Raw genomic sequence first — 24,758 nt, 5'->3', positions numbered from 1 at the left:
AGCTCTGCCATTCAGCCACTTCGCAACCCACCTCACTGTCCACTAAGCTAGCCCGCGCTTCCTGAGATTTCCTCGGAGGATGACATGGGAGACAGTGTCGAAATTCTTGCTGGAGTCAAGGCAGACAACATCTGCTGCTCTTCCCTCAACCACCCTGCTAATCATTCCATCATAGAAGGCCACTAAGTTGATAGAGCATCATTTCCCCTTGGTGAATCACTGCTGTTTAATCCTGATCACCTTCTTGTCCTTCACGTGCTTAGAGAAGACTTCCAGGATGATCTGTTCTATCACCTTTCCAGAGAAGGAGATGAACCTGACTGACTTGTATTTTTCTGGGTCCTCCTTTTGATATTTTTGAAGACTGCAGTGACATTATCTTCCTTCCAGGCCTCAGGCACCTCTCCTGTTCTCCATGCCCTTTCAAAGATAGTGGAGAGTGGTTTAGCAATTGGGGAGTGGCCTAACAACTCACCTAGGAGATAAACTGCAGAGGCCATTGGTCCTTCCTCTAACAACTACATTTTGTGAAGTGATTCTGGTTTATCTAACTGGTTTACAGAATCACAGAATCACAGAATTGTTGAAGTTAGAAGGGACCTCCAAAGACCATCTAGTCCAAACCGCCTGCTCCAGCAAGGACACCCAGAGCACGGGGCACAGGGCGACATCCAGGCGGGTTTGGAAGACCTCCAGAGAAGGAGACTCCACAGCCTCCCTGTGCAGCCTGTGCCAGGGTTCTGTCACACTCACAGGAAAGAAGTTCTTCCTCACATGGAGATGGAACTTCCTGTGTTTCAACTTATATCCATTGCCCCGTGTCTTATCACTGGTCACCACTGAGAAGAGTTTGGCCCCTTCCTCCCTACATTCTCCCCTTTAAAATATTTCCCTTTAAAATCCTTCCCTTTAAAATCCTTCCCTTCTGCAAGGGTTTGGTGCCTAAGCAGCATCCCTGTCTTTGAGGAGGAATCTGTTCTACTGATTAGGTAGTTCCCTAGTGATCTACTTTAATCATTTATAATTGATAAAGCTCAGTAAAGCTGTTCTTATATGTCTATTGCTCCATCGCATCCCACAAGAAAGACTCAGCATCTAACTGCAGTATACAAACTCACGTAGGCAGCAGGGAATCTACAGTCACTTCGGAGATGCAAGTCACTTCTGAGATGCCTGAGGTTGCTTTGCAATATTATGATGAAATGGTGAAGCTTCCCACTCATCAGGTACTCTAAAATACTAATTGCTTTGAAGGATGTTGTCTACAAAGGTGCAGTCACTATCTCAGCAAAAGCATCCTTGAAACTGCCTCATGCTAACCATTTCCTTTTGAACTCCCATCCCTCAAATTTGTCATACACCAATTAATATTGAACTGCAAAATTACATATAGAGGGATACTATTAGGCAGTCTTCATTCCAGCTAATTAAATAATACAAATTAAAAATAAATGCTCCAAATCACTTAGTCTTTGAATTAATTTTATTATTCCAAGAAGTCTTGTCATAGTTTTTTAAAAAATAAATCATATGTATCATATCATGATGCTATAACACTGCAAAAAATGCATGGAACTATTCAGTACATTGAGTATTAGAAAGTAGGAAGAAATTATTGGAAAGCTAAAAGAAAGCTCTATTTTTTTCATGCCAGTAATACCTTTGTAGGATATTCTCATGGAATCTTTGATTGCTGTAATGATATTTTTCACTACTGTTAATGTTGTACTGTAACAGAGCTGGAGTATACTTGAAATGAAATCCCCAATCCCCACAGCATTTGATGGCTCAAATGTTTTGGTAGAACCGGTTTTGTGTGAAAAATCAATGCAGAATATTTTCTGCCCCTTCCATTTAAAGAAGTAGATTTTGTGCATCAGCTCCCTGCAGGACTGATAGCAAGGCCGATACTTAGCTCGATCCTACACCGCATCTCACATGCGGAAGAAAGCATAGGGGCAGCAGCAGCAGTAGTTACAGCTAGACTTGGAGAAGTCGAGCTGAGGGGCAGACAAAAAGCTGCTTTTCAATGAAGAAGAAAGCTGCATCCCCTTAGACCCAGCAAATTCTCCCTGTTGAGTTTCACTTCCTTGGCAGGACAAATGTTGAGCAGTGTTTTAAGAAAAAATACATATTCTAAAATAAAATGCTTGCTTTTTTTTTTTTTTTTTTGTATTTACAATGAAAATTGCATAAATATGAATATTTGAATATTAAGATGATACCTCACTCAAAGAGCTTCAATGATCATTTTTTTTTTATCTGGAATAACATTCACAAGATAAAGTCACTGACAAAAACCTCAAACTGCTTAAAGTCTCGTTTCCTTTTCTGGCCAGTAAGTTGTCTGAATTAAATGGTCACTGTTGACAAAATCATCTTTCCTCTTCTTTGTCAAACCAGTGCCTCTTCTGCTGGCTGAGATGGGCTCGTCTTGTGGAATGGACCTTTTCCTTAGGACCCAAAGGACTGCGATGCTGAAGAAAATGGACCCGGTGCCCAACACCAAAGTCAGTCCCAGGTATACATACCTGTGAGAGAAAAGATCTATCAGACCTCTCTTGAAAGCAATGTACAATTAGAAGACAACCTGTCAGAAAGCACACTTCTGTGCTGTGAAGTTGAATGAGGAAAAAGTTCCAGGATGGTAGCAAAGTGATGAGGCTTGCAGCAAGAGACGCTCAGCTCACCTAGGTAAGTAAGGTAATATGTGAACAGTGATAAAGAAAGTGTGTCAGGTACTGACTGTCATTCTCCACATCAAAGTGCTTTGGTGAGCAGAATGCTGATATTTCAAGGGTAATTAATTTTTTTTGGTTACTTCGTTAACAACATCAGTGATACCAATGACATTTTTGATTTACCAACAGATAACAACAACAACAACAATGATGATGTCTCAATGTACTTTATTAACAGTGAGTCCAAAATGAGTTTTGTTGTTTTCTTCTTTGATGAAATTTTTGAAAGAAGATGGACTCCTCTTCTTATATTTTATTTTTGTGGGGGATGAGTGGAAGAGGTGACACCTTATCTATGCTCTTGTTTTCCCTATTCTCTTGTTTTCCTTAAAAGGAACCATAATGGAATAACCAGTGTTCTTCCATTATCCATGGCGTATGTATCTTCATGATACACATAATTCACATAGTTACTCTCTTCTACCACTGAATCAACAAAAAACAGCAAAGAGCTTAAGCGTTTCAATAAGCAAGGCATGCTTCAAGGCATCTTTCCTTCCTTTTGTGATCCAGCATCAATGGTGAGGTATGACAGCTCCCGCCAACCCTTTCCCTAGCAGAGCTGCTGAGAAAATGGGAGGAGTCTTGGTAGAAAAGTGAGGATAAAATTGATTTTGGAGGGATAAAAATGAAAGCTGAAAATGAAAATTTTCAGCAGAAATTGCAATAACATTAACCAAAAACGACTAAATGAAAAGTACAGACTAAAAACTGAGCATTAATGTATCATCATAATTATTATTGCTTTTAAGACCCTTTCATTCAAGGAATTTTCTTTTTCACCCAATCTATCTGATCTAAACTCTCTTACCAGTGCTAGTCTATTATGTTTATATGTGTTTAAGGCATTAATTGACAAGAGTTGTTACCTGAGTGCCCTGGAATCATAGAGTCTACATGCTCCTCTTCCCCCACATCTTTTGCTTCCCCATTTCAGGCAAGTGGTATCTATTGCCACTCCAAAATACACTGGGGCTGGAATTCCAGCTGGAAGTATTTAACAAATAAATAGAGGCAATAACGTTATTTTCCAGTGTAATCATCTCTGATCTCGAGGCATGCAGAATAAAATAATAATAAGACTTTCACACTTGGCTGATTTAAGAAGTTACTTGTCTGATTTAAGAAGTTACATCTTGCATTTCATAATAATAAGACTTTCACACTTGGCTGATTTAAGAAGTTACTTGTCTGATTTAAGAAGTTACATCTTGCATTCCATACACACACACACACCTATCTGTCCTGTGTGAAATTAGGATGGAGCATAAAATGCAGAAGAACATCAAAAAACCTGTTGAAGTTGCCAGAAGGTATGCTTACTATGGCCCTGTTACTTTGCTTTGTAGGAACTCTCTGGAAAAATGGAATACATTTCTCCTTCCCTAAGTGCAACAGAATCTGCTCAGCTCAGGGAGGTGGTAGTTGTTTCCAGAGTTCTTGCAGGGATGGGCTGAGAAGGGAGAAAGACAGCAGAGCTACGAGCCTGCAGTGAGACTGCAAGTATCTTGGAAGGAGAAAGGTCCTTCTGTATGGCCAGGCTTCTGGATCATGAACCATAAGCATGACCTTTCTTTGGGTGTGAAAGGAGCCAAAGGGGACTCTAAGGAGCTGCTGAGCGCTCCTGGAAAAGCAAGTAAGCCTGGAGGGAAGAGCCAGGCCGGCAAAGATGTTGTAAAAAACAACTAAAACCAAAACCTTGCTTTTCATTTCATCTGCCTCAGTATCTTCTGATTTTGTCTATTTAAATAAGTGCCTTTTTTTTTTTTTTTTTTTTTTTGCTAATTATTATCTTTTCTAATAAGACCTAGAAGATTTTGGAGCTCTCAGTTCATTGATATCTCATGGTCTCCTTGCTTTTAGAGAAATCTGCAGGCAGCTCTACCACAGGACTAAGGTTGGCTTTAGGTCAACCCTAACCTCAGGAATTCCCCTAGAATCTAAAGAGAACATGCCTGAATAATGATCTATTGATCATTATTCAATAATAAGTCTTTAGTTAGTTTATATTAACTATAAATTATACAATATAATATGTTTATAAAATATTGTATTATTTTAATTAGTCAATAATAAGACATTACTCAATAATGACCAGACTATTTGGCTTCTTATTGGGTAAAAGGAGACTAGAGTAATTTTAATGTTTAACTTCATAGTACTAATTCAGATTCCTTGTCATCTCCATGTAGTTTGTCAGTCTACATGTTTATTGTAAGTCTGATATAGCTATGGGGTTTAAAAAATATGCAGATGCTCTACTTTTCTCAACCTTTTTTTCTTGTTTTGGTTTCAGTCATACAATACTGGCTTGTCAGCTAGAAGTTGTTCATTCCAACAGCCAGGGTAATTTCTGAGATAAGTGACTAACAGGGACTACGTTAAAATACATCTAACCAGACTTACCAAGCACTCTTACTGCCAGGGTATAGATACCAAGTGCAAATGATTTCAAATGTGGTTTAATGCACCTAAAAATAAAGGAATAAATGTTAAGCAGAAATAAAGAAATGGATTGTGCATCATCTGAACTCCTAGAAAGTACGAGGGAGGAAATACACTATTTTTGTCTCTGCAATACACCTGACTTTAGCAGAATTATTGGAATATGTAAATAACATGATAAAATTAAAATTGCATCTAGTAATTCTGAATACCTAAACTGAATACCACTATTTGAGTGGTGTTTGATTTTCAGATAAAAGTAGCATACAGGAGTTGCAAACAGAAGACAAGAATAGGCTCATGAAATCAAACAATCATTCAATTAATCACTTGACAAAATCATGGATAATGACCTAGCTTAAGAAAATGTATTTAGGCAAACTATATTAGTTTCCATGTATCTGGGATCAGATGCTACCTGCTATAAAGAGAAATCCTCCTTCGTACCTCCTGTAAAGAGAAATCTTTGACAGAAAGGACAATTTGCATTAAAACTTGCCGTGTGAGCCCAGTGTCAGCTCCTGAGCACTTCTGGCTCAAGTCAATTTTTAAGCATGTAAGTAATCCCAGTCACATGGCTGAGCTGGGACGTGCTTGATATATGGTGAGGTCAGTACATGCATTTCATTATGATAATGTATAAAGCTCCCTGTTGTGTTAGTCTTTCTATTCAATATATAAAAATATAGCCATCTATTCAGTTACTAACAATTAAAAATAGCATTTTGAAGGTACACACTCTGTGCTCTGAATTAAGATGGGCACAGCTTGCACAAAAAATTCATATAACTGGAAACTATTTAAAAATTAATTAAGACAATTCCGAATTAGCTATTTGGTTCCCCACCATATATGATTTATTATTTTCCCATGTATCTGTTAGGACAGCATTACGAGCCCTTGTTGTGAATAATATTCAGATCATCTTCCCTTGGTTTAGTGAAAAGGCAAAAGGACACAAAGGATATGAAAGGAAAACAAGACCAAAGTATTGACACACTCAAAAATCTTTGTATCCATCTCATTTTGCAATTTGAGGGATCATTCTCCAATGCTCCAATCATATTTTTTTTGTTGTAAAATCTATTGTAATTGTGATTTACATGGGCATTGTCATCTCTGCAAAGATGCATGTAATACAGTATCAAGCCAGAAGAAGAGTATTTTACTGTTGCTACAGGACCCTTGTTACACAAACAAGTCTGCCTGGAAGTCACTTTAACAAAATGTGAGGACCTAGAAAGCAAAGTGGAAAATAAAACAAAAACTGGATATTTATTATCTGTTCTGTGAGATTGATAGCCTGCTAAGATTTCTTTATAGAGAATATAATACAGACATCTTCTCTTCTGGATAGAAAAAAAAAATATTTGTGTTGTCTCTCCACAAAATCTTTGAGACTCTAAAAAGCTAACCACTTTTTGGGAGGTATGAGACTTTCTTTTCACTGCTAATTTACCCTCTATTAATCTCTTGTCCTTAAACAACAACAATCCAAATTGTAATTCTCTCCCTGCACTCCCCGCAAAAACTTCAGGACTTCCCCAAGTTTCTTAGCAATTGTTATTTACCTAAAACTATTAAAAAGATGTTTCAGGAGGTAACTCAACCCCTAGCTTTAACCACACTCCAGTGATTTTAGTCTTGTAAAACCTTGAAGTCAATGTCACTAAATCTTCTAGGCTTTGAGGGTTTTGGCTATATTCATGCCCCACAGCAGGTGCAAGGACATCCCATATTCATCTTAAAGCATCAGTGTGCCACAGTCATGGAAACTTATCAGAGCTAGCCGAACTGAAAAATTTTTAAAGAGATAATGGCAAAAAAAAAAAAGCTTAAAAGCAGTCTGAGATTTAGCATTGGGAGTTGTTTTCAAAGAGCATGTGTTTTCTTTCTAGGGAAAAAAGTATGCTTTTTGTTCAGATGTATTTTCAGGGAAAGCTGGTCATTGATAGATTTCAAAAAAAAATGAGCATGAGTTTAAAATGGAATTGCGCCCTCAGGTCATTTGCAAATAATAATAAAAAAAGATTTAATGTATTGAAATATGTTTTATTTAGCTGTGGAACAGATTCTCGTGCCTTTATTCCAGCTGAGGAGCACATAACTTCTCAATTTCAATTAGATTGCTCTCAAAGTGGCATAATTCTCAACAGGAATGAAAGGTACTGGAATAGAACCAGTGAAGCCTTCTCTTTGATCCCATATAACAAAATGCTCAAGGATCTTTATGGAAAAAATCTCTAATCTTCCCCAGATAAATCTGCTAAGCAGCAAATCCTTGGAGAACAAGTGTTGAGGATTGTGAAGTCCAGGCAGTCCCATATGCCTTGTAGGTCTCCTCCCAAACATGGTCCAGTGGAGACAGGACACAGCTAAGCACGGCATTTGTGAGCTTTTCCTACTATATATTTTATGCGCAGAAGGGGATGTGACACATGGAGGTAATAGAGGCGATTGTAGCCTAGCTCAGCCTTAAATCCAGCTCACCTGGTTTAGGACATGTACTTTATTAGACATATTGGTGGAGGGCAACAGGAAAGGACCTCCAACTCAACCATTTTTCCGTGTCTTTGTGTGAACATTACTTCTAATTCAAGTACTGTGCTGGAACCACAGCTGGATTTGCATTTCTTGCATTTCTTTCTTTATTTATATTTTCCATATAGCATATATTTGGCCAATTCTAGCACTGCATTTTTCTGTGTGGTATAAAGACATTGGTAATTGGATACAGCCTATTCCAGAATATTTCATTCAAAAGTAAAGAGAATTTTGGTGTAAGAAAACACAGCAATTATAAAGCCTAATTCCATATTTACTGTTATTTCATTTCAGAAGTAGCATATACTCATATGGAAATAATTTGGAAAAAGGGAACTGAAAAAGAAAGCTTTTCAAAAGCGTGTGGAGCAGTACTTAAAATCCAAAACTTGACAAAAATCCAGATTATGCACTGGAAGTGTTATATTCTGTTTTCACTTTCTAAAACTAGCTTAAAGACTTACATTTGCTTTTGGACAAATACTTTCAGCACTGAAATAAGTAGTGGAAGAATCTTGCAGGATAAGTGGGATAAATCAAAACTGTTGGAATAGCAAAAACATCTCGTGAAAAATCTAACTTTATTTTGAAGGGAGAAATCTTTAAAGTAGCAAATGTATAGAAAAAATATAATGGACCCAATAAGAGGATCTGAATAGATATATTGGATTTGTGTTAGATCATTTCTATATGCCTGCAAATTGGTGTCCATTGCAAGTGAGGAAAACTGGCTACCTATAAGTACACACATATGCACATAGGCACATGTAGAGCTGATTTCTATTCACACGAAGGTGACTCCTCACCATTCTGGTAAGGTAAAATGTCTTAAGGTGAGTAGAATTTGATATAAGTTTTTGTATTATGTTTACAACTAGAAATGTAAAGAAGGCAGAGATAGAAAATTCATTGCAGGATTCGGAGGGTGTCTTATAGTACTAACAAAATATTTTAAAGTACACCTTGAAAAGCTGGAAATATGTCACATAACATTAGGAAGAAAAACCTGATTACAGGTGTCAAAGAACCTCAAAAACAATTGGCAATGCTAAAAGAAAAAACTGCTTACCTTAGAAGAAGTATGTATCCAGGTGTGCCACCTACTGATAAAGTATATGAAGTGATAACTGATATTACCAGAAAATACAGAAACATTTTTGGACATTCGTTTTCTTTTTGGCACAGTCCCACCACAGCGGATGAGCTTCTTGAAGAAGATTCTAAAATCCCCACACAGCTGCAATTATAAAATACCTGGAAGACAGTGGGTGAAAGGGTATGATAACTAGAACAGAAGAAAATGTATGTTATAGCTATTTCCTGTCATGTTTTTCTGGGTAGCCAGAAGCTTAGTTCTGTAGTGGAAAAAAAGTTTTACAACAGGAAAAAGTCTTTTCGTTGTTGTTGTTGAAGTAGAATTATCTAAAGGAAATACTGACTTTTGTGATGAGTAATTAGTGTGTGCATGTGTGTTTTGATGCTATTAGTAGCCAACAGCTAGAAAATTCTTCTACATTATCTGTTTGGGATTTCTACTGGAAGCAGGACTTGAAAAAGTTTTAAATGTGGGTGGTAGATTGCTATAAACCTCAGGAGTTTATGGTTGTGGAGGATTAACCTTGCTCAATTTTTATTCATTTACTGTGACAGAACTGGTTATATTAGGAAAACTATAACATCATATACAGAAATAGAAGAATCTCTTACAGTGTTTTTTCCACTTCCATTGGATGCTTGACAGCCAGCAAGACAAGCAGAAATGTAGGTAATTCCATTTTCCCCACATATAGGATCCCAGTCATTTTTGGAGCATACACAGCCTGAGTTACACTCTGAAAACAGAGCTTGCTCATAATGAGTTATCTGTTTGGTCCTGTTGAAAAAGAGAAATTGGAATGATGTTTTCTAACAGTGAAAGAAACCATCATCAAATCATGGGTTATGCTTTTTGTCAGATGCACCTGAGTTTAGCCTTGTATTTTTAGTCCATTAAGGAATTGTCTCTTTTCTTTTGCACAGAAGACAGTTATTTTTTTTCCTCTTTTATCAAAAATAATTCACTATTTCATATGTCTACTATGAGACAGTACTTATTTTCTTATTTCACAGAACAGTTAGAAAATTCCGTTCCTGAATTTTCTGTGATTTTAATTTTTGGAAGCTTGATGCAGTTAAAGCAAACCTGGACAAAAATTTTGATTACTCCAGTTTCTAAGATGTTTTACACATGGGAAATCATTGCTGGAGAAGCTGATAGGGACATGACCAGGATGGGATTCACTGAAACTAAGGGCTGATGCCTGCACACTGTCTGTCAGCACCTGCTGAAGTCAACACCTGAGCTAATCCTGGGGCTGCAATGCAATCAGAGATGGCAGGTCCCTCTGTAGAAAGAGCTTTGTAGAATAACAGGATCAAAAAATGCCAGCTTCAAGGTTACCTCTGTGCTCGTGGTTAATCCTTAGGTTTGGAGTCCAGAAGCTATTACCTGCACAGGGTTGTTCAGCAGCACACAGAGGCAAGAAGCAATTAATCGAATATTACCCCCCCCTACTGAGCAACTCAGATTTACAGGAATTTGTAGGTTCAAAGGATGGGTCCCATGGCAATAATAATTAAAAAGTAATCAGAAAAATAATCTGCACCTGTGGCAAAAAGCCCTCAGAGCTGAAGACAATCACAAAAGGATTTTGACACAATGCCCACTGGAATAGATGGAATGGTTTCCACTTCTTTGAATTAAATTCCTGAGAAGCATATTTAGGTCACTTATTCTCTGTTCAAAAATATATGCCTTGTGGGATACAATGAGGAAGGAGTTTGCTTTGAAATATAAACTTGTGCTGAAGTTTGTGCTTCCTAACTGACATACCCGTGATACGACACGGTCAGCCCAGCCACATCTGAGTTCTCACAGCCCATCGCAAATAATGAAAGGAGCAAAAGGTAACCGAAGAAAGATGATCCCAAGGAAAGTTTTGCAGCCCCTAAGACATTGATTCTGAATTTTTTCATGATCAGTCCCCCTGAGAATATGCCAAAGGCCACAGCAGGGATGTTGATAAGACCTAAAATCAAACAGAAAAATCTCTATTAGTGAAAACTTCAGTTCAATAAATTGTCACAAACCAGCAGCAGTGTTAACACAAAATAGCAAAATATGAATATCTTCAGTCTGGGGGTTTCATTTGTCCAGATTTGGAAGATTTCGAAGATGGTGCTAGACCTGCTTTTGAAAACCAGTTTCTAGAGAAATATTTCATGACTAGAGCATTTCCTCTTTGTCAGACACATAATTATCAGTGAGATTGCTTTTCTGCGCTGTTAGTGTGTTGCTGGAGGGATTGTTCAAATTCTATTAGTCGTAATATTCTGTAGTAACAATCACAGTATGTTGCAGCAGTGCTAGTGGAGAAGTGGGCTGCTGTCTAGAACATAGTGCTTCTGAGGGCAGCCCAGAGGACCACAGTCCCACTGCACACGCTCTGGCACTCCAGCGTTTTGGTACAGACATTTGGGTCCTTCGCCCATATCATGGCACCAGGAGCCACTCTCTGGGGCTGTCTCACTATGGCTTTCCAGGCCGTCTTCTCTCCTCCCCTTTTCTGCTGGCAAGAGTAGCCTGACCTACTCATTCCTAGAAGGAAAATCTAGTTTTGGCCTATAAAGTTGAACAATATTGAGTGAGACTGGTTGCTTTTTCTGTTTTGAAAAAGCCAGGAACTTTTGCCTGAATGTTCCTGCTGATGGTCCCCTGGGGAAGTCTGCTGCCAGAAGAAAGCTAGCTATATGCCATTGCCTTCATGCACAGGACAGTGAGGACAGCACTGGAAGATTTCTGGTTTTGGCTTCTGAAATGCTCCCTTGTAGCAGCAGCAAGTGTTGCAGCAGCAAGGGGGTATGTACACCCCTTGGCCACTCTTCTTCTTCCAGGCTTCAAGCAATCCACTGGAAGAGCAGTGAAGTTAACACATGAGATGATTGGGTGACCATTACTCCTTACCTGAATGGCTTTGCTCAAAGTAATGCCCATACTGATAGACAGGGACATCAAGACCAAAACAATCCCGTTCAGTATATGCAAAAAAGATGTAAAGAGAGACCACAGTGAAAAATCCTGCACAATCAAGCATCATGTCTTTTGCTGGACTTCATTGAGACTGAAAATGATTCTCCCAGATATATCATCCAATTCTAGCTTATGAAAAAAAAAAGTAAAAAAGAAAAAAGCATTTTCACAGGACTATGCATTCTGCAGCTTTTAATTACTGCTGACACCTAGTGGTACTGACCTGAGTATCTAAAACAAAAGCAAGCACCAAGGTATGAATGTATTCATAAATGAAATGATATTTAGGATGTTTTTTCAGGAATGTACTGATATTAGAACATGATCTCAAATGACTTAATTTGAAATATGAGTTTGCAATATTGGAATTTGATCTGCTTGCAAGGAAATATGCCTCTAAAGATTCCCTTAACCTGAGTCAAAGTGTATCCACCTCTATGAAGGAGGGAAAGCAATGAATAAAGAGATAATAGAAGGTATGGTTTTTTTGTCAAAAATAGCCTTATTCCATCCAGTAAAAACAGAGGTAAATTTTTTTTTTTCAGGAAATATTTTATAAAAATCAAGATTGCTCAGAGGTTTCCTGTGTAGACACAAGCCAGTGTCTACACAGGCCAGTGTCTACAGCAGCCTTCACCATCTTTTCCATATTGCACTTTGCTGAAATTATTACTGCATGTACTACTGATCTGAGTCTTCTCAAGAGATACTTGACTTGCATTTATAATTAGGAATCTCTAGATGAAATAATTATTTTTTTGAAAAGAGACATGCAGTGTCAAAACTATAAACCTTCTCTTGTTCTGAGCGAAAGAGTATAGAACAAGATAAAATAGTTTTGCCAGTATCACAGAATCACAAAATGATTAAGGTTGAAAGAGACCTCTAGAGATACCCGGTCCAACCTACCTGCTCAAGCAGGGACATCTGCAGCGATACCCTCATCAGTTAATACCTCCTGCTTGACCGTTCATAGGTACTGCCATGGTTTATCTATACTGCTTGTGTTCTTACAGCTAACTTTACTGCTCGACACTGACTTGATCGTGTGAAAAATACTTTATATTTAAAAAAGCCATGCAAATACAGCACTGACTGTGTCCTTTCTTGTATATTCCTTGGTTTGTGACTACCAAAAAATACCTTTTACAGGTTAGTGTTTTGTTACTATGCTTCAAATTGCTCAGATAATTCTGATTTATATCAAAGAGATAGATATTGTTAAAAATAAAAATGGGAAGGGAAAAGAAGATAGATACTCTTATTTCTACTGAGCCCTCAGTGTCTTAGAGAAGAGAAGGAGATGGCAGATTAGGAGAGTGAAGAAGGAGAAACCCCTTACTGCAGGCATGGCTACTCAGCCAAAGAGCTTGGTAGCCCAGCCATCGTACACCCGCTGTTGAGTACAGTAGCCTTGTCAAATCAGATGGGTCTTAATCCTCAATCAGTTTGCACATACCTGAAAGCTTAACTCCAGAAAATCTGTGAATATAATGGAAAGTACTGTACTGAAGGCAGGGATTATCTCCTGGGCTTTCCCTGGCCATCAGCTATGGCTGAAAGTTTGAACTACTTTCTTATTGGAGTTTCGTGCCAGGAAATTCCAGTCTCTGTCTTTAAGGAATTAACATAGCACAATGGATCACTGCAGTTTTTCTGCACATACACACCTCTGTTGCTGTGCTACTAATGCTGTCTTGAAAACTCTGTACCAAGAGAGCTTGCTCTGTATTACCTAGATGTAAACCTCTTTGCTGTGTAATGCTACTGAATCGCTGGACCTCAGAAAACTGAATTCAAGTCTCCCATTTCAACAGCTGGGCTGTGAAGTTCACCATCCTGACCGTGTGCCCAGAAAAGACTTCCTCTACAGCATCACCACATGCAGGAAGGTGCAGGAAGAGAGGAGCCCAGGCTCACTCCCCCTGTGATATCACTGATATGACATTGATTTGTCTTTATTTAACATCACTTTTCTTTAAAGAAGTCATTAACAATTCAGCAATATGAATATTTATGGTCAGTCCTCTTGCGCTCATGGAATTGATATACCTTCTTTTGAAATAAATGGGAAGCCAAATGATGACGTATTTATGCAGAGTTTTTAAAAATTAATTCTCTTCTCAATTATTCTCTCAAGATGTGCATATGTTCTTTTTCATATTCCTGGCAAACTAGGAATAGGTATCAAATTGTGGAATCTTCAGTGACACCTGCATAGATAACATCAGAACTAACTGTTGTAAAAGCTAGAATGAAATAATTTACTTTCTACAAGATACTACTTTAAAGTCATACAAGGAAGGAGAAGAAATAAGCATAGCCTAAGAAACGTTTTTCTCCCTATGCATGTGCTACTTTTAAGATGTCCATTTGTAAGGTATCAAGAAGCAGATATAGCATTACCTATAACAAAATTAGTTTTTGAAGATGTTTGTCCATACTGTTGTTCAATATACTTTGGCTTATATGTCACCATGCCAATTAAAGAATTGAACTGAATGATACTTGCACACAAATACAGGAAGTAAACTGGATTTCCAAAAAGGTTCTTCAGTGATGGCAAGAAATCTGCAAAATCAAGTAACAGAGTTGAGCACCATGGTCAGAGAGAATAACTTCTGTGAATAATGATTTTAAATATGATTGCATTTTCCAAAGGATGACTGCAATGTACTTCATAGGAAATAAATGAAGCCCCATGATGCTCTTAAGATCTGCATTTCCACATGGGGAATGGTGAAACAAATTGCTAAGCACTGATTTTCTAGAAGAGACATCTTGTTTTAGATACCTTCCTTTGATTGAAAAGAAAAGAAAAGAAAAGAAAAGAAAAGAAAAGAAAAGAAAAGAAAAGAAAAGAAAAGAAAAGAAAAGAAAAGAAAAGAAAAGAAAAGAAAANAAGAAAAGAAAAGAAAAGAAAAGAAAAGAAAAGAAAAGAAAAGAAAAGAAAAGAAAAGAAAAGAAAAGAAAAGAAAAGAAAAGAAAAGAAAAGAACAAAGAAAAAAGGCCTGAGTTGATTTATCTGTGACCTCAACAGCCAAAGTTCCTTTCAGCTTTTTGGGAATTGAAGGGTGGTCAGCATAGCTGAAGGTAAGCACAAGCATGTTGAGGTGCATCTTCAAATTCTGTGGAAAAACTCTTTTTGCAAGGCAGAGCCAAGGAAACAGATTTGGTCAAAAGAGCTGGTGTTGAAATCCAGGTAGCTAGCTAGCATACTCTATATGCTCTGTGCCCAGTCTTATTTGGGTCAGCTTTTATATGCACTCTACTAATGGATGGCCTTAAGGAAAACAAGCTTAGCACACATGCTTTCACAGGTTATTACTGTTTGATTTCCACTCCTACTACAGGCAAAGGAAACACTTTTGCATGGTTTCATGATACTTTTTAGTCTACTACCATAATTTTACAAATCTTGGCTGAAGAAATTCTGCTTACAAGAGAAAAATGAAATTGTTTCTGGAACTTTGCAAGCTAGTTAGTTGGAAAGTTATGTTGGAGGAGGAAGAGAGAGAGACTCAGCAGTGAAAAAATGGACTCTAGGGACTTGCCTTTTGCCAGCTCGGCAAACTTCACGTGTTGCTGATAAGATTTCTGTCGCTCCTTGTTATCCTCAGTGATGAACTTTGACTGCTCAGAGGAGGAGCTGGAGTCCTTTCTGCCTTCGGGTTTTGGTAGGTGCTTGGGCAGGAACCAGAATGGGATGCTGGCCAGAACGCTAATCACACCGGCTATTAGGTAACCCAGCCACCAAGCTCCCACCCACTGCACATCCTTGTGAGTTATCGTTACACTGTCTGGAGAAAGTCAAAAAGGAGAAAAAAAGGAATACATTTAGGAAATGTTTGCTGATAATAGCAAAGTTGATTTTTTTCAGGGGCTTTTTCCAGGAGAGTCCTCCCACACCCAAGGTGTGTCTGTGCCATGGGTCTCTACTAGTGTCAAGAACAACTGGAGGGAGGTGATAAGGGCTTGCTGATCCCTGGGAATAGCAGTGGCCTTTCCCTAAGACCAAGGGGTTCCAGCGTGTGCCACATGAACATTGCTGGAGAGGGTGAACCCAAGGGAGATCCTGCAGGTGGTCACAACCTGCTCCCAGCTGGACCTCTGCAGAAAAGCTGTGGATCCAGCCAGATACTAAGGCAGATTTTTTTTTTTTTTTTTTTTCTCCTAGGAGGAAGGAAATCAGGAGCTCTGGTACTAGTTTCAGGACTGGATTTCTGTACAATGACAATGTAATCCAAAATTCACATGCTTGTTTTTTCTCAGAATCCTGAGCCGTGTGTCCTCCTCCTCCTGCTAGCTGCTGTCTCCCTCGTGCCTCCCCACTTGGGTGATTTCTTGTGATGCAGGATCTGCTCAGACTGAGGAAGAGTCAAGCCTCTTACTTCCTCTATAGCTGTGCTCGCTGTTAGGCTTTTTCCGAGCAGATGCTGCATTGCTGGTATCATTTTAGCTTCTAAAGTGCCATCTCTGCTTTATTAGCTCCTTATCCTTGGGAAACATACTAGAGCTAGACACGTTTTGGCCAAAAATATGTACCTTGAATAAGCATTTTTGACTATACTGAGCCTGACTAAATTTTTAAACCTGACTTTTCTGACTTACCCAAGTCTACAAAGCCAATGTCAACATAAAGTTTGGCACACAGGGATCCTAGAAGAAAGCCAAATATTGGGCCTATAATTGCAAGCGTCTGTACACAGCCTGTAATAGAAAACAGGGAGCTGTTAGGTTTCTAAGTGAAATTGAATGTTGGTTCTTCTTGTACAACAAAGAACAAGGCATGACATAGGATAGATAACAAGTGAGAAAATCTTAAAACACTGCTCTCTGACACATTAGTTACTCAAATTAGTACTTCTGCAAGAAGAACCCAAAACCAAAATTTGGCCCACTATATAGATCTGTTTGCTTGTTTGTTTGTTCGTTTTGGTTATCATACAATTAAAGAATGAATTTCCATTTAAAGAAAATATATTGAATGAAGTTAATGGCCTACGCTCAATAATAGCACCACTCTGCAATTGCCATGAACTGTTTAGCTGACTATACTAAAGTAATTGAAAAACAAATATCAATTAATGAAATCATTTCAGTAATTTAGACTATAATGGACTTCAAATAACCTATGACCCAGTATTTATTTCAATAGACTCTAAGCCAAACTTTCCACATATTTTGAGTTTTCAGAATTGATCTGAAAATTTGGCAAGAACAAGTCTTTTTCACAGGGATTCTGTTTTTTGCCAGGCTGGAAACACTTCAAGAAAAGATGCTTAAAAACATGCTGACAGGGCAGGACTTTCTCTTAATATTTCAGATGAATGTGCAGAGCTCTTTACATAGTGAACACTGATCTCAACTTTTCAAATCTCAGAACAATTTGTTACAATTCTATAGGAATTCAGAGGGAAAGTTTTAACTGTTTCCTGAAATTTTATCTTAATGAGTTGAAAAAAATACATGTTTTTATCACTTTCCAGAGAACTGACTGCACAGAGATTCAACAGTTCACAACCAGAAGAATTAGGAAGCTTAAGGTAACAGCAGGAAACTAAGGTCAAATTCTTTACTCAAATTAAGGTAATGGAACTAGACTGCTATAATTAAAGGGGAACTTGGTCCTTTGAGTTTATGTGATTGTTAAATAAAACTTTAATATTGGAAATGATGCAAACAAAACAGACAGGGTAGGCTAATTCAATAACACTCATTCCATTATTCAGAGTGACTCACTTTCTACCAGGGAAGAATCCATAAGGAAAAAATAATTTATTTATTTTACCAATGTATAAGGCGGCATTCTCTTCAACAGCGTAATCATCAATGTATGTAATTCCCAAAGGCTGGATAGGGGTTTCACCTATTCCACGCAAAAGATTTCCCAGTAAAACATAGATCCACATGGATGAGCCAGCTTCTTTTTCACATCCTAGATACATCAGGGTAGAGACAGCAACATGTTTTTCATAACATTTTACTACTAAATGCATAGGACTAAAAGAAGGTGAGTGAAATACTTCAGAAATAGGCAAGCAGTATACCCTGAACTGAAAAAGAAAAGGTGGAAATTTTTACCCAATCAGCTTGGCTTGAGGCAGACGCATGTTTAGCATAAGAAGCTTCAGCCAAAGATATTAAATATTGGCCACTTTGTAAATTTGCTGCTACATCCCAGAGAGAAGCTGTTTGCAATTGGGGTCTCCTAATGGAAAGATTTGGAAATCACTGAGGATAGACAGCAGTACCAATCACATTTAGCTCATACAGTTCCCAGCACAAGGAAAATGTCGACTTTTCCAGGTCCCAGGGGAGACTACCTGGCGTTGTTGCAAACCACAAAGATGCAGGAAGCTTCTGGAGCAGCCAGCAAGGCTAGGAAAAAGAGCCTGAAAGGACATCTTGGCAACTGGCAGAAGAGTTTTCACATTTTTCTTAATAAAACCTTCTTATACAGAAGATCTGACTTTTCCCTGGGAAAGATCGGTCTGATTGCCATTTATTATTTTTGCATCCTAATAAATCAGTACAGTAGAGTTTGGGAGCCTTTGGGTATATTTTAGTGTGTTTATCACAGCGTTTAAAAGGGATTGTTCTTACCTGCATTTATTTTGGACTGAGATTTTTCCAAGGTCGAGTGTGGAATTTGATTTTTTTCCTGTAGACATGGGGAGAGGCTATCAGTTGAATTGATGATGGAAGGAAATCTTTCATACCTGTATCTGTTTAAAAACAAATTGTCTTTACTCTCCATTTTAAGAAATTATAAGAAAAAAAGATAAACAAAGCTATTGCTATCACGGAAGACAGGTCCATTGCTCTGAAATGCAGATTTCATCTGCACCCTGTTAAAGACAGATCTGTATGGTTTGCAGGGAGTAAATGAAATTCAGTTTATACTGTGATACTGTATGATAATGGTTCCATTGGACCCATGTATTTCTCATTTTAATAATCACTTTCCTATGGTACATAGAGCTACATACTTTCTACTGAGGCTTTTATGATGCTTAAACCAAATCAAAAAAGTGGCTGATCACGATCACATTATCATTAATAAATTGATAAGCTGATTACCACTGAGAGGAGGGTATACCTTAAATTACTTGCTTTTCTGCAGGAATAAAAGTCCTTTCATAATAAATATTAAGTCGATTAACCACATCAACATATGCCTATTTCTACTGGCTCCATCACCATCAATGCCTAAACATTTTAACAAGCTAACACACAGTATGGATAGCGTGGCTGCAGAACCTTGATCACTGGGCACTTACCGTCCCATGAAGAACTGGGGCATCGCAATTAGGAAGGTTCCAGCTGACATAATTAAGCAGCCCGCACCAATTATCCTTGGCCTGTGAAGCTTCGCTCCAAAGTAGCTTACAAGAATTATGATTAGGAGATTCCCTTTGAAAGTAGAAAAAGAAAACTGAGATTAAAAACCCGTGGGTAAGAAATCTAGGTTCAAAAATAAAGATCTCTAGCATGTAGTATTGCATAGCAATTTCAGAGGAGAGAAGGCTGATCATATGGCGCTGTTTTTTTCCCCTATTTCTAGGCATTCTTAGGAGAGCCCAATACCATTCCTGATAAGAAAATCTTAAGATTTTGGAAAAGTGGCAGGAAAGAGGACCATGCAGATGACAGATAGTAGCAGAAGCAGAGAAATAGTCAGGTAAGAAAGCAAAGGAATCAAACAGCGCTTTATATACTTAAGATTTCATTTTGATGAATACCACTGTACACTGAACATGCAAGAGAAAAAAAATGAGTAATTTGAAATAGCCAGAGGTGATATCATGTTGTAAAGCTTAGTGTAAGAGGGATGAACTGGAAAATGGAGTGAGATGCTAGTTAAGAGATTTGTACCCTTGCTGTTTACCAAAGCATGTGGATACATTGGTGGAACTGGACAAACACTTATGGATGAAGAGGACTGCTGACAAAAGGCAAGAAATATCTGTGCAGCTGAATTAACATTATACAGGTGAAACTCACATTATTAAACCTCATTAAGTGAAGTTCTGGTTGGGCTAGTCAACAGCTTAGCTTATCAAACTATGTAGTCACCTGAATGAGTGAAATGATCCTTGTGTAGGATCCTCGGGCAGTAAAATGGGAATTGTGTATGCTGCAGCTAGTAGTATTTCATAATGGAATTACTGCCTTTTCAGGTTCTTAGAAGCAAGGCCAACCAGAACCATACATAAATGTCTTGGCTAACACTACTGTCTTTATCATAAAGTGTTTAAAATACATTGAATTGTTCATGTCAGCAGCCCAATCTTAGCCAGTTAAGTCCTGTTGACAACTAATAGGGGAATTTTGCTCAGTGTTAATAAGCCAGAGGGTTACATTATTCAAAACAAATCATATTTTTCTTTTCTGAAAACAAAAACAAGTTTCTACAGCACTTACCAATTTCAAAACTGCCATCAATAACACCAACCAAAGAGGAAGGAATATCAAATCTTCTTTCTATTTGTGTGATAGTACTTTTTAGGTAACTTCCAGACAGTGCTTTTGCAAAATAAACAAAAGATAATGCACTGAGAAATATCTGTGAAAATAAGTGACAGTGATTATAATTGGGCAATATAGAATGTTTTATTTAATTATTTTAAATATTTTTTACATTCCCACTTCTTTTTTACCCAGATAACCATGTCAATATTTCTCCTGTGCTTTGTGAACTAAGCTAGATTGCCAATGTATTCATCTTCTATAAGTGATAATGCAAACTGAACTTACCAGTGGCTGGTACAGGTGCTAATTTCTCATAGATGCCAAAGCTAGGTATCTATGGGCAGAGAAAGGGCAGAGAAAAACAGCAAACCTCCTGATGCCTTTAATGAAGGGCATCTTACAACAACAACAATACAGAAACATGTGAGGTGTCAATAAATGGGTATTTTTTAACATAGGATTTTGCCTAGTAGGAACCTATCTTAAAACATGTATTTTCACACAGGTAATCAGGGTATGGATTTTAATGTCTTGTTCTAGAATAACGTCCCCACTGACAACTGGGGTGGTAGTGAGGTGTCTGTTCTGAAATGTCTTCAGCTGCATGAAATTCAGAGTAGAACTGACTGTTAAACTGCAAGGAGATAGATCTGGCTCTTCTGCTCTTGCCCCCTTCACCGCACTTTGGTTCACACTACATGGACTGTGGTTCTTTCATATGAAATTATACTGGAAGATGTGCTTCAGAAATGCAGTTAAGTTGCTTTAACCTAAAGTAGGGTTTCAGTCTCTGGAGCAAGACCAGAGCTAGTATAAAGTAACATCTCACCCTGAAATGCATGAAGTAACAGCTTGCCATGAAATGCTGGCTTCTTAGCACTGTTTCACCTCTACAGAGCTATTTCCTATCATGAACACAGCCTTAATGTGTTTCTTAGCTGCACAAATACTCAGACACAGCGCAGTCTGCAATGGGAACAGCAAAACTGCTTCCTGTCTTCAAATCCAGGCTGTGTTGATGGAATATATACTACTCTTTGGGAAAGGTGTTAATGCAAACAAACAAAAACAAAGAACTGAAACCAGAAATAAAAAAAAAACTCGGTAACATTTGGTATGTAAAGAGGTCTAGACGTGTGTCCTACCCTTCAGGAATGTGCTCTAGGCAATTATGAGCTATGGACAGTCTGCCCCATATCCAGCTCATTGGGACAAATGAATTGGTTGCAAATGAAAACATCATATTTGACATGGCACATCATTGGCACCAACACTGCCATCATTGCTGAAGGCAAGTTCCTATGGCAAGGTTCAAAAACATCCGTGTCACAGTCAACACGCTTTTCTGTTCTTAGCACTGTTATTAAGCAATATCTTATTTGGAAATGCTTGTGGGCAAATAAAGAAAGTATATATTTTTTTCCGTTGTGTAGATTCTGAAAAGCTTTCCAGTAAAAAGATTTACATTTACTATGTGTTTATGCCCTTAAGTTTTAAACAGCAGTGGTAAAACAGGTTTGCTCTTCCGCAGGAAAATTATATAAGTGAAATTGGAACTTCAGACTTCTCTTACTTTGGCACTGATTTTTCCTCTTGATCTGAAAGTATCCCAGGATGGAGATGGAGACTATACACTGTGGTGGAAAAACAAATGCCCCTGCTTTAAATTTGTAACAGACAGGTGCAGATGATTTCATATTCTTTTGTGGTTTGTCACTGAATGCACATACGCAACTATTTCACCTCATCTTTTAGGTCAATAAAAGCAATTTTTATGCTTTTAGAAGGCTAGAAATTAATGAAAAACCAACCTGCTGAGTCTCTGCACTGGTTTGGTATTTTAAAGGTTAATCATGTCAGTTCTAGTTCCCAGAAGCCACAAAGATTTTGAACACGAAAAAAAATGTGCTGTAATACTATTGCTGCTCTATTTTTGGAGCTAGTAAGCCGATTCCTGACTGGCTAATCTCTGACTGAAGTTTCATTCAATGAGGGAATTGGATTATTGTTATTGTTGATTATTGTTGAGGCAAGGGAACAAAGATAGAATCGCTATTATGTTGCAAATTAATTAATACAACTCATCTTTTATTTCAAAACAGGACGCCAATTATTGACCTTTGCAGAGCAAGACCACAGAAAATATTCAGGAATCCAAATATTTTTACCAGTTATATTTATCAGTTAATCCAACAAGATCTTAATTAATTGCTCTCCATAATTTATATAGTTCGTTTCTATTACCACTGAAATCAATGGCTTTATAGATATCTTCATCAGTCTCTGAAAGTTTTGTTGGATTCTGGTTAATATGGAAAACCAACAGAAAAAAAAGGAACATGTAGGATGAAAAGAACTGGGCAAAGCCAACAAATCAGTTTCCACACCCCTCAGAACAGCTCAGCTCGTGTTAACATGAGACACAAGAGTCTCATCTGTAAAACACTGATGGAGATTGTAGGTAAAGCATCATGCTGTTGTCCATCCTGCTGTGTACCCAAAAATCCTTCCCAGAAGGTTTGCTCCTTCTGGCGTGATGCTCGCGCTGTCAGGCAGGTAGGAGCTTGCACTATCTGGCAGGAGACTCAAAGCAAGGTGCCTCCTCTGGACTTTGTGAGGGCCAGGGAACGCACTTTGTGAAGGCCAGAGAAATGCAGACATGAACTTTCACAGACATCCACAGTCCATTTTCAAAGTCCTCTTGGGTGGAGTTTGCTCAGGTCAGTAATGTGACAATGCTACCTGAATCACAGAATGATTAAGAATGTAAGGGACCTTTGGACCTAGTTCAGCCCTAAGTAATATACCATTTGAAACACACAGGCAGTAAGACAGATATTATTTTATAAAACGTAGAAGACCACTGAGGTTGTGATCTTAAAAAAAAAAAAAAAAGCCAGATTACTATGCAACCTGGCTACTCACATAAATCCACAAATCCAGAAAAAAAAGAAGAATGAAATAAAGAGGATGTACTAGCCTTCCATGACAACATTTGAAGAGTTTATAATATACCATCCTGAATCAACAGGACCTGTCTGAATGTTGTCACACGAGGCAAACAGAAGCAGAACTTTTTCTGCAACTTAGAAACATCTTGAATAATATTATGCTCGCTCAACAACATAAAACTAGAACTGAAAAAGGGTTAGTCCACAAAAAAATTAGGCCTTCTAAGTGTCTGGAAGAATATTGAAAGCTCTTACTCTACCTTTATGCCTCCACAACATGATTGTCTTTCCTTGGAAGAAGAAGATTCAGATTTGAATGAAGAGTGGTCAACTGGGAGGATTATGTTGTTTGAGAAAAATGCAGCATTTTCCTTTGATGAAATCTCCATAATGATATCTTCTGCCTCTAAACCAGAAAACATCAAGAACATTTTAAAAGGACATCCTATTAGCTCAGCCTGAAAAGCTCATCATGTGATAGCAACACCCTGCTCTACTTCTTTCCCTACAACAGCAATTAAAAACCTTTACTGCAGAATCTGAATGGTGCACTGAATGTGTAATTATGGAAATTTGCAATCCAGTTGTCTATCATAATGGAGATTAAATCATGTTCAGTAAACAGTCTTCATCTTCATAATCTACCTACCATCAACTTGATTTCATTGAACGTTTGACCAAGCATTATCAGCTGACTAAATGAGGCTTGTTATTGCTAAAGAACATTTCTAGAGGTTGTATATAAGTTCATGTTTCTAGATGTGACTGTGTCTACAGAGACTTCTCAGAGCTGAACTCTGAGTTTCCCATATATCTGGGACATTAATTAGATCAAAGGAAATCTAGCCCTGCTAATGAGGGACTTGAATTGTTTTATATTGAAACACTAGCTCTAATCATCTGATGTTAGTTAATGAGTTACACAAGAATAAAGAGGTTTAGCTCCCTTTTCTATTATAGATAGATAGGGCTTTAGGACTCAATGTTTTTGGCATTTGTTATAAGAAAATGTGAATTTGATTCTTTGCAGGTAAATAGAAAGAATTAAAGAAAGGCTACATACTGAAGTTTGAAAACAAAAAATATCAGTAATTCTTAAGTCTCTACTTACATGCTACAGTACCTTGTTCTTTATTTCAATCTCTAAATGAGATCTGGAAATATTTATTACATAAGCTTTGGTGTTCCTTTTTAAGCACCCCTATAGAACTGCTGACTGAAAAGAGGACTAGGTGAAATTCTTATTCTTTTCTGAATATGCATAAAGACACAGACCTTGTCTAAATAAAAGATATATTTGTGTAACAAACATGTTTGTGTTCATAAATATATATATATATATATGTATGCATATCTACATATATGTATGCATTAGTGGGTTTCCAAGGGTGTGTGAGATAGGTATTTTTGTTTCCAGAAAGTAAAAATCGATGTAATCAATTAAATTTAACAAAAGTATATTTGTTTAGCCTCTCTTTGTAATGGACAAAGCAAAAAGAGATAAATATTTTCATATGACAGTGCTGAGGACTA

At 37.7% G+C, this 24,758-nt stretch overlaps 1 protein-coding gene across 2 annotated transcripts; it reads right to left on the bottom strand.

Moving 5' to 3' along the window:
- Positions 1-2,311: 2,311 nt before the first annotated feature.
- LOC112944178 (solute carrier organic anion transporter family member 1C1-like) lies at positions 2,312-23,609 on the bottom strand. 2 transcript variants are annotated; one of them, XM_026035565.1, is made up of 14 exons: positions 23,486-23,609; positions 20,227-20,368; positions 19,083-19,215; positions 18,406-18,527; positions 17,591-17,737; positions 16,411-16,509; positions 15,354-15,599; positions 14,206-14,370; positions 10,603-10,798; positions 9,438-9,603; positions 8,800-8,984; positions 5,148-5,212; positions 3,611-3,728; positions 2,312-2,531 (listed from the first exon to the last, which is right to left on the bottom strand). In XM_026035565.1, the coding sequence occupies exons 3-14, from the start codon at positions 19,130-19,132 to the stop codon at positions 2,312-2,314; spliced, it is 1,779 nt and encodes a 592-aa protein (XP_025891350.1). In that variant the 5' UTR covers positions 19,133-19,215; positions 20,227-20,368; positions 23,486-23,609. The 2 variants fall into 2 exon arrangements, with proteins under 2 accessions (XP_025891350.1, XP_025891351.1); XM_026035566.1 differs by lacking the exons at positions 17,591-17,737; positions 20,227-20,368; positions 23,486-23,609 and having other exon boundaries at positions 19,083-19,147.
- Between the last annotated feature and the right edge of the window lie 1,149 nt (positions 23,610-24,758).

Source organism: Nothoprocta perdicaria, unplaced genomic scaffold (genome assembly GCF_003342845.1).
Source record: "Nothoprocta perdicaria isolate Ctin4 unplaced genomic scaffold, notPer1 scaffold_161, whole genome shotgun sequence".
Classification (NCBI taxonomy): Eukaryota; Metazoa; Chordata; class Aves; order Tinamiformes; family Tinamidae; genus Nothoprocta; species Nothoprocta perdicaria.
Note: the sequence above shows the minus strand (reverse complement) of the source record. Positions and strands in the feature narration are given on the sequence as shown.

Bases quoted from the DNA above. Each gene is read 5' to 3' on its own strand.
- LOC112944178 (XM_026035565.1), bottom strand. From the start codon at position 19,132: ATGTCAGCTGGAACCTTCCTAATTGCGATGCCCCAGTTCTTCATGGGA. The intron at 9,604-10,602 runs GTATGTCAGTTA...CTTTTTCAACAG, and splicing joins CTGACCGTGTCGTATCACGG to GACCAAACAGATAACTCATT. The intron at 5,213-8,799 runs GTAAGCAGTTTT...CTTTATTTTTAG, and splicing joins GGATACATACTTCTTCTAAG to GTGCATTAAACCACATTTGA.